General features: G+C 35.7%; 2 protein-coding genes across 4 annotated transcripts; both read right to left on the reverse strand.

Annotated features, from left to right (window-relative positions):
* Positions 1–1,940, reverse strand: LOC139166849 (histone H2A.J-like). Of its 2 annotated transcripts, none has more exons than XM_070751007.1 (2): positions 1,866–1,940; positions 1–1,090 (listed from the first exon to the last, which is right to left on the reverse strand). In XM_070751007.1, exon 2 carries the CDS (start codon positions 1,081–1,083, stop codon positions 670–672), a length of 414 nt encoding a protein of 137 aa, XP_070607108.1. In that variant the 5' UTR covers positions 1,084–1,090; positions 1,866–1,940; the 3' UTR covers positions 1–669. The 2 variants fall into 2 exon arrangements, with proteins under 2 accessions (XP_070607108.1, XP_070607107.1); XM_070751006.1 differs by having other exon boundaries at positions 1,862–1,940.
* Positions 1,941–5,521: 3,581 nt separating this feature from the next.
* On the reverse strand, positions 5,522–7,481 carry LOC139166851 (histone H2A.J-like). Of its 2 annotated transcripts, none has more exons than XM_070751009.1 (2): positions 7,403–7,481; positions 5,522–6,621 (listed from the first exon to the last, which is right to left on the reverse strand). In XM_070751009.1, exon 2 carries the CDS (start codon positions 6,612–6,614, stop codon positions 6,201–6,203), a length of 414 nt encoding a protein of 137 aa, XP_070607110.1. In that variant the 5' UTR covers positions 6,615–6,621; positions 7,403–7,481; the 3' UTR covers positions 5,522–6,200. The 2 variants fall into 2 exon arrangements, with proteins under 2 accessions (XP_070607110.1, XP_070607111.1); XM_070751010.1 differs by having other exon boundaries at positions 7,407–7,480.
* Positions 7,482–10,133: the final 2,652 nt, after the last annotated feature.

Genomic DNA, 10,133 nt, shown 5'->3' on the forward strand with positions numbered 1-10,133 from the left:
TTGCAAGTGAGGTATATTTTTAATTATGAAATCATTACATAAAGGGTTTATATTAAATGAAGCCAACATTCAAGAAGAGTTTTTATTAATGACAAACACATCTGATGAGGAACTCATCTAAAAGTACGTGAAGTAAAAGCTAACTCGTTCCCCACATCATAAAAACTTAAGGGTACAAATGCAAGGAAGAATGAAATTCGGTTGATCATGATCCTTAATGCAAGTAAACAAATTTAAAGTGCCAATCTGGGGGCAAAATCTTGAATATCAAAATGGTTTTGCCAATACCTATAATTTTACTTACTATTGGAAAAAAACAGGAAAAACCCCCACTTAAAGTTGAGAGTTTGAAAATTACATATCCGAAGAGTGCCAACCTGAGGATAGCCAGGTTAACATAAGACATCATCTATGCTTTTTGCAACAAGATTCCCACAACACTGTAAATGATGATCACTAATATTGAGTCTGTATGGAAACAGAGAGGTATGCACCACTAGTTCTCTGGCCCATTCAGGACTGAAAGCCATTTATGTTAGAGCAAGGAGTACATTGTTCCTCTTTTGAGGATTGATATAATAACCAGTGGAAAATGTTACAAAAAAGAACCAATTTCCAGTCTTTTCCTTTTAGCAGAGTCTGTTCTTGCAAGAAAAGATGTAGAACGTTTCAGAATTCCTGGGACTGACCATCCTCTTTGTCTCCTTTATTTTGTGCTGTTTTCTTAGGAAGAAGAAGTGCTTGGATGTTGGGGAGAACTCCTCCCTCAGGAATTGTCACATTTGTAAACAACTTGTTCAATTCTTCATCATTCCTTACTGCCAGCTGGATATGGCGTGGTCCAATCCGGTGCTTCTTGTTCTGATGAGCAGCATTCCCAGCTAATTCCATGAGCTCTGCAGTCAGATATTCCAAGACTGCAGTCAGGTATACTGAGGCTCCTGGACTTATTCTTTCAGCATAGCGGCCCTTTTTTAGGTACCGGTGAATTCGAGCCACAGAAAACTGCAAGCCGGATTTTTTTGTCTTGCTCGTTTTCGCAGGCAACACAGGCTTTGGATGTTTCTTTGTACGTCCAGACATTCTGGTCCTTTAAACAAAGACAACGTTTCATTACTTCAGTTTAACTCTGCAATTTAACAGAGACTAATAGACTGCTAACAAACTTAAGCACTAGCCATTAAACATGAATGCAAGTAAGAATACAAGTCCTGTTACCATATTTCTATAAAAACCTGTTTTATCAAGGTGAATGGAACAGCTTTGCTACTTATGTTATCAGGTTCAATCAGTTTGGAAAAATCTGGCAAATATTTCCAGAATACCATTAAAAGCATCAACTGCTATATAACAAGAATAAATTATTAAGATTTAGCTTTACCGAGCAGCTACAGTACAATTTTATAGTGGAACCATTATATATTATGGGAATATGTTTTGTAGCTACTTCTGAATGAAACTATGACATCTCTTGGTTCATTATCCACAATACAGTTTCTTTGATATTGGCTGTGTGTCTGTATTCTCAGTGGATTGTACTGAATTATGGTTTATTGAATAAACCACAATGGAGCACAATATATTAAACGGTATATTAAAAAGCAGGTTTCTTTGTATAGATATAAAACATTAGAGGTTTATTACTTAAATCTGCTAATTAGATAACTGCTATAGAACAGATTAAATATTTCTGGTCAATTTTGCAACATTTTAAATAAAACATCTAGTCCTGTTTTTGAAAAAATTCTACGTTCTCGATAATATAAGGCTAACTATATCTTCTTATTTTATCAGATAATATTAAGTAAGCCAAAACAAAAGTTATATAGATAACTTTAAAAAACCCTCCAAAATTACTCACTCACTGCTCTCTGGAGTCTCTGCAGGCAAATAACTCCTTCTTCCTTGAGGCAGATATCGGCTCTTTAAAAATACCTCTATTTATAATTAGTGTGGATTTAAGCAGCTGCAGCTGCTTAACTACTAATACTAACTTTAATTCAACAAAACTACAATCCCATCTTACAATAGAAAACTTGTAATGGGTAGCAGGATGGTTACCACAATTATTTTATCTTTTGAATATTAATTTCTAGATTAAAGCTGAATTACACAATACACTAAACTACAAATTAACAAACTCATTTTATCTTAACAAGAATGCAAACTAATCTATGTTATCTTCCATAGTAAGCTATGGAAAACCAGAAAACATGATTCATTGAGAACCTATGGGTAAGTGTGCTTGGCTATTGGGAAACTGTAACAATATTAAGTATATAGAAACCATTTCTCCTTTCAGAAACAGGGAAAATTTATTCCTTAACAAGGCCATTTTGAGTCTTTTATTGCTAATACTGTACCTAGTGTCACAAGCTACCTTTCCATGAAGACTTTGTTTTCTCTTAGATGGTGGGAGGGGAGAATAATCTAAGATCAAACACAGACACAAGATCTTAGCCAAAAGATCAATATACAGTAAATTTCAGCAAGGTACTTGAGTATCAGTATTATTTAATTCATACTTGTAAATCCCCAATTTCAATGAGACTCATTCCCTGTTTATTTTATTGACTACGGAATAGATGGAAGTTTTTAACTGATTCAAGTAATTCATTAGCCATTCTCCTCCATTCTTGAGGCCCTTACTTAATAGGGGGAAAATAATTTACTATTTACTGGATGTTTTATTTCTATTTCTTTCCCATCTTTGAAAAATTACATTCAAAACCAGAATATAATTTATAATTAGTAGTCAACACTAGGGGCTGAGTTTTTTTATTTGCAGACATGTCCTTACCCAATTAGGTGTTAATATTCACTAATATTCACTAGCGTTACCCCAAGTGTTGCCTGCAAGCAACTAACCAAGCTTAAAAGCACAGTTCAACCCTGAGCTACATATTTATTAATTTTATTTGTTTTGTCAAGTATACAAATATAACAATGTTTATATACATGATACTAGTAAGAGAGAAACATTAGGACAGGGGACGGAAGGTACACTGGTGCACCCCTTACTGATCTCTTAGGAATCAGGAGAGGTCAACAGTGGGTAGTCTAAGGGTAAAGTTTTGGGGTTAGGTGATGATATTACAGAGTCAGGTAGTGAGTTCCATGCATTGACTACTCGGTTACTAAAGTCATATTTCTTGGAGTCGAGTTTGGAGCAGTTTACTTTAAGTTTGTATCTTTTGTGTGCTTGTGTGTTGTTTTAGTTGAAGCTGAAGTAGTCTTTGACAGGAAGGACTTTGTAGGAGATGATTTTATGGGCTGTACTTAGGTTTTGTTTAAGGCAACGTAGTTTTAAGCTTTCTAAACCTTAGATTGTAAGTCTAGTAAAGTCTAGGTTAAGTTCTTTCTCTCCTCCTGAGGAAACATTTTAAAAAGAAATAAAGAAAACCAAGCATTTAGGGACATAAATGTAGATAAATCAGGGAAAAAGCTTGAAAAATTAAAAACATACAGTGCCTGGGCTTTAGCTGGAATAGACCTTGAAGGTCTTCTAGTCAAGCCCCTTGCTGAAGCAGGAGAAAATTACCATTTCAGATGAGTGATTTCCTAGACCAGGAGTGTCAATCTCCAGGACAGCAGACATCACATTGACCACACCCATCCCATTTAGCAAAGGGGGGAAAAGTCAAGGGAGGACAACATGACACACATTTGTCATCCCTGGTCTAGACTCTTAAAAACATCCAGTGATGGAGTGGCTCACGATTTATGGTGGCAAGCTATTCCACTGGTTAATTGTTTTGACTGCCAGGAAATTCCTTTTCTAGGTTGGACCATTCTTTAATTACCTTCCATGAGCCTCCATTATTGAAGATACATTTAGTATAGTACAGAGAAATAATATAAACTTTGAGATCTAACATAGGAAAACAAAGTTCATCTTTAACACAACATTCTTATATGGATTTCCTTATCTTTTCATATGTAACTGATTCCCAAAAACATTCCCTCGGCCTCACTCCCCAGTAAATTTCCTGGAATCTCCAGGATGAGGAAAGATGGGAATCTTTCTTCATCCTGGAGATTCCAAAAATTTCACTCCTCGATCTGTGACCATAATTGAGCCCAGCCATTATGTTGCAAAGTATTTGTTAAGTGAGTTTTGCTCCATTTTATGACCTTTCTTCCACAGTTGTTAAGTGAATCATTGCATTTCAATTAGTAAGACTGAACTGCAATGATTATGGCTTATAATCAGAAGATTATAAAAAGTGATCACTAGACATCCAGACACTCCCAACTGTCATGAATCAGTTGCACAACTTCTGAATTTTAGTCATGTGACCAAGTGGGTTCTGCAACTATCATAAATGTAGAAAATGGTCATGTCACACTTTTCAGTGCCGCTGTAACTTTGAACAGTCACTAAATTAACTGTTGTATATTGAGGTCTACATATAGACAGAATTCCAAACTTTTCCAGTCTTGTCTGGCTGCAGGTTGATATTAAGAAGGCGACGTGCTTAATTTTCAATGGCTGAAAAAATATCCTGTTTAAAGTATATTTGGTTAGAAAGTACAATTTTAGACTAATTAAAGAACGACTTGTTAAAAATACTAAAAATGAAAAATATCAAATGTTATACTAGTTTCTACTGATAGATCACAAAAAGTTTTGGAAGTTCCGGAATTTACTTGCAAGAAACTTCAAGCTAGGTACTCCATACCCTAAATATACCATGCATAGATTTCAAAGGCAAATGCTTCTAATGCAATCCTACCCACTTAACAATATAAGAATGCAAGTTATAAGTGATAAGGCCAAACTGAAGTACCGGTAATTTTATATATCTTCCCACTTATATACACTGAAGTTGTATGGATATACATACAGCTTTATCAAGTCCTTCCATTGGGATGGTGCTATAGGGCATTCTATGCGAAAACTAGACACAGGGGAACAGAGGTAGGTTACTATCGGTTCTAACTGGTTCTTTAGAACTGTTAGTAAATTGGTGAGACCATCATAGAGCTGACTCTGGAAGTCCCGGTTCGTGGGTGCTGCCACCTTGGATTTTTGTTTCTGCGCATGCACAGAAGCTACTTTTTATTGCTGGGGGAACACACATATTCTGAAAGCATTACAGATAGAATAGATTTACAGAGTTACCATCAACCCAACTTACTAAAATTATTTGAGGAAGGTCAATCAATTATGAGATGCTTCCATTTACTTTTAATAGCAGATTCAACATTCATATCTTCACTGCAGCTAGTTCTAGCTCCACAAAACATCTGAAATTAGGAAGCTGCCTTATATTGCCAAAGTTCACTTAGTACCAAACCACGGTTTGTTTTGTTTCATTTAAATATAGGATGGATTCACACAACAAATTTAACCAGAACCAAACAAATCACATTAAGGATTGCCACAATTTGAAATTATTAATCTATCTAGACCAGCATTGTTGATAATGCTATCAAAGGAATCCAGAGACCCAACTTAGGAACTTTGGCACAAAAAGCATGTTCTCTGCTTTTGAGTAATAAACCATTTTGAACACAATTGCAAGTGAGGTATATTTTTAATTATGAAATCATTACATAAATGGTTTGTATTAAATGGAGCCAACATTCAAGGAGAGCTTTTCTTAATTCAATGACAAACACATCTGATGAGGAACTCATCTAAAAGTACATGAATTAAACGCTAACTAGTTTCCCACATCATAAAAACCTAAGACCAGAAATGCAAGGAAGAATGTAATTCAGTTGATCATAATCCTCAATGCAAGTAAATAAATTATAAGTGCCGATCTGGGTGCAAAACCTTGAATATCAAAATGGTTTTGCCAATACCTTTAATTTTATTTACTGTTTGAAAAAACAGGAAAAAAACCACACTTCTTAAAGTTGAGAGTTTGGAGAATTACATATCTGAAGAGTGCCAACCTGAGGATAGCCAGGTTAACATAAGACATCATCTATGCTTTTTGCAACAAGATTCCCACAACACTGTAAATGATGATCACTAATATTGAGTCTGTATGGAAACAGAGAGGTATGCACCACTAATTCTCTGGCCCATTCAGGCCTAAAAGCCATTTATGTTAGAGCAAGGAGTACATTGTTCCTCTTTTGAGGATTGATATAATAACCAGTGGAAAATGTTACAAAAAAAGAACCAATTTCCAGTCTTTTCCTTTTAGCAGAGTCTGTTCTTGCAAGAAAAGATGTAGAACCTTTCACAATTCCTGGGAGTGACCATCCTTGTTGTCTCTTTTATTTTGTGCTGTTTTCCTAAGAAGAAGAGGTTCTTCGATGTTGGGGAGAACTCCTCCCTGAGGAATTGTCACATTTGTAAACAACTTGTTCAGTTCTTCATCATTCCTTACTGCCAGCTGGATATGGCGTGGTCCAATCCGGTGCTTCTTGTTCTGATGAGCAGCATTCCCAGCTAATTCCATGAGCTCTGCAGTCAGATATTCCAAGACTGCAGCCAGGTATACTGAGGCTCCTGGACTTATTCTTTCAGCATAACGGCCCTTTTTCAGGTACCGGTGAATTCGAGCCACAGAAAACTGCAAGCCGGATTTTTTTGTCTTGCTCGTTCTCTCAGGCAACACAGGCTTTGGATGTTTCTTTGTACGTCCAGACATTCTGGTCCTTTAAACAAAGACAACGTTTCATTACTTCAGTTTAACTCTGCAATTTAACACAGATCTATAGACTGCTAACAAACTTAAGCACTAGCCATTAAACATGAATGCAAGTAAGAATACAAGTCCTGTTACCATATTTCTATAAAAACCTGTTTTATCAAGGTGAATGGAGCAGCTTTGCTACTTATGTTATCAGGTTCAATCAGTTTGGAAAAATCTGGCAAATATTTCCAGAATACCATTAAAAGCATCAACTGCTATATAACAAGAATAAATTATTAAGATTTAACTTTACCGAGCAGCTACAGTACAATTTTACAGTGGAACCATTATATATTATGGGAATATGTTTTGTAGCTACTTCTGTATAAAACTATGACATCTCTTGGTTCATTAACCACAATACAGTTTCTTTGATATTGGCTGTGTGTCTGTATTCTCAGTGGATTGTACTGAATTATGGTTTATTGAATAAACCACAATGGAGCACAATACAGTATATTAAATGGTATACTAAAAAGCAGGTTGCTTTGTATAGATATAAAACATTACAGGTTTATTACTTAAGTCTGCTAATTAGGCAACTGCTACAAAACAGGTGAAATATTTCTGGTCAATTTTGCAACATTTTAAATAAAACATCTAGTCCTGTTTTTTAAAAAATTCTACGTTCTCGATAATATAAGGCTAACTACTGTATATGTTCTTATTTTATCAGATAATATTAAGTAAGCCAAAACCAAAGTTATATTGATAACTTTAAAAAACCCTCCAAAATTACTCACTCACTGCTCTCTGGAGTCTCTGCAGGCAAATAACTCCTTCTTCCTTGAGGCAGATATCGGCTCTTTAAAAATACCTCTATTTATAATTAGTGTGGATTTAAGCAGCTGCAGCTGCTTAACTACTAATACTAACTTTAATTCAACAAAACTACAATCCCATCTTACAATAGAAAACTTGTAATGGGTAGCAGGATGGTTACCACAATTATTTTATCTTTTGAATATTAATTTCTAGATTAAAGCTGAATTGCACAATACACTAAACTACAAATAAACAAACTCATTTTATCTTAACAAGAATGCAAACTAATCTATGTTATCTTCCATAGTAAGCTATGGAAAACCAGAAAACATGATTCATTGAGAACCTATGGGTAAGTGTGCTTGGCTATTGGGAAACTGTAACAATATTAAGTATATAGAAACCATTTCTCCTTTCACAAACAGGGAAAAATTATTCCTTAACAAGGCAATTTTGAGTCTTTTATTGCTAATACTGTACTGTACCTAGTGTCACAAGCTACCTTTCCATGAAGACTTTGTTTTCTCTTAGATGGTGGGAGGGGAGAATAATCTAAGAGTAGACACAGACACAAGATGTTAGCCAAAAGATCAATATACAGTAAACTTAAGCAAGGTACTTGAGTATCAGTACTATTTAATTCATACTTGTAAATCCCCAATTTCAATGAGACCCATTCCCTGTTTATTGTTATATGCTGTTTTTATTACTGTTGTTAGCCGCCCCCCAGTCTATGGAGAGGGGCGGCATTCAAATCCAATCAATCAATCAATCAATTTTATTGACTTCGGAATAGATGGAAGGTTTTGACTGATTCAAGTCATTCATTAGCCATTCTCCTCCATTCTCGAGGCCCTTACTTAATAGGGGGAAAATAATTTACTATTTACTGGATGTTTTATTTCTATTTCTTTCCCATCTTTGAAATCCGTTTTGGAAAATTACCTTCAAAACCACAATATAATTTATAATCAGTAGTCAATTCTAGGGGCTGAGTTTTTTTATTTGCAGACATGTCCTTACCCAATTAGGTGTTAATATTCACTAGCGTTACCCCAATCAGATTATGAAATGCCTGCAAGTAACTGACCAAGCTTAAAAGCACAGTTCAATCCTGAGCTACATATTTATTAATTTTATTTGTTTTATCGAATCTATACAAATATAACAATATTTATTTACATGATACTAGTAACAGAAAAACATTAGGACAGGGGACAGAATGTACACTGGTGCGCCCCTTATTGATCTCTTAGGAATCGGGAGAGGTCAAAAGTGGATAGTCTAAGGGTAAAGTTTTTGGGGTTAGGTGATGATACTGCAGTCAGGTCGTGATTTCCATGCATTGACTACACGGTTACTAAAGTCGTATTTCTTGCAGTCGAGTTTGGAGCAGTTTACTTTAAGTTTGTATCTGTTGTGTGCTCGTGTGTTGTTGTGGTTGAAGCTAAAGTAATCGTTTACAGGAAGGAGGTTGTAGATGATTTTATGGGCTATGCTTAGGCCGTGTTTAAGGCAACGTGGTTTTAAACTTTCTAAACCGAAGATTGTAAGTGTAGTTGTGTAGGGTATTGTGTTGCGAGTGGAGGGCTCTTCTAGTAAAGTATCTCTGGATATTTTCTAGAATGTTTATGTCCGAAATGCGATGCGGGTTCCAGACAGATGAGCTGAATTCAAGGATTGGTCTGGTGAAAGTTTTGTATGTGAAAGTTAGTAGTGTGAGATTACCGGAGCGGAAGCAGTTCTCTTGTAACGGGGTTCATGTTTCTGTTGCTACGTTTTTATTTTGCATTCCCTCGATTTTCGCAGGGGATGTGTTCCAAGACTGCCCGCAAAAGCCGAATTTCCACGAAGTAGTGATGCGGAAGTAAATACACCATTTTTTGGCTATGGACAGTATCACAAGCCATCCCTTAACACTTTAAACCCCTAAATTACCATTTCCCATTCCCTTAACAACCATTTACTCACCATTATTACTGGTACTCACCATTGAATAAGACACTTAATGATCCTGATATTTATAAACATAATTATTTATTAACAATAATTTTTTTTGTTATTTATTTGCAAAATTTATTAGTTTGGCGATGACATATGACATCATCAGGTGGGAAAAACCATGGTATAGGAAAAAACCCGCGAAGTATTTTTTAATTACTAGTTTTTGAAAAACCGTGGTACAGGCTATTCGTGAAGTTCAAACCCGCGAAAATCGAGGGAACACTGTACAGTACATAGATGGATCTAATGGCAGCATTCTTGCTCAACCAAAAATCAACATATAATTAAAAATAAAATAAAATAATGCATCGGTACAGCTGGCACAATACACATTAACCAATAACCAGTAACCATTAACCAGTAAATTCTGGGGTCCCAAAAAATAAACAGTTGAGCTACAAGAGAATTGTGCCTATGATTTATCAATCCATGTTACTGCTGAATACAAGCACGCTAAGAAAAAGTGTGGACATTAAACGCTATTTCTTGGATATCATCATTTACGCAGGGCTCCTCAAACGTGGTAACTTTAAGACTTGTGGACTTCAATTCCCAGAATTTTCCAGCCAGCATAGCAAACAGTCTAGCTGGCTGCAGAATTCTGGGAATTGAAGTCCACAAATCTTAAAGTCGTCGGGTTTGAAGACCTCTGATTAGTGCCTCATCAAAGCAGCTCCTCCGACTGCGAGTCCCCCCTCCCCTTCT

This window comes from Erythrolamprus reginae, chromosome 4 (assembly GCF_031021105.1).
Source record: "Erythrolamprus reginae isolate rEryReg1 chromosome 4, rEryReg1.hap1, whole genome shotgun sequence".
Taxonomy (NCBI): domain Eukaryota; kingdom Metazoa; phylum Chordata; class Lepidosauria; order Squamata; family Dipsadidae; genus Erythrolamprus; species Erythrolamprus reginae.

Coding starts and splice junctions, on each gene's coding strand:
- LOC139166849 (XM_070751007.1), bottom strand. CDS start 1,083: ATGTCTGGACGTACAAAGAAACATCCAAAGCCTGTGTTGCCTGCGAAA.
- LOC139166851 (XM_070751009.1), bottom strand. CDS start 6,614: ATGTCTGGACGTACAAAGAAACATCCAAAGCCTGTGTTGCCTGAGAGA.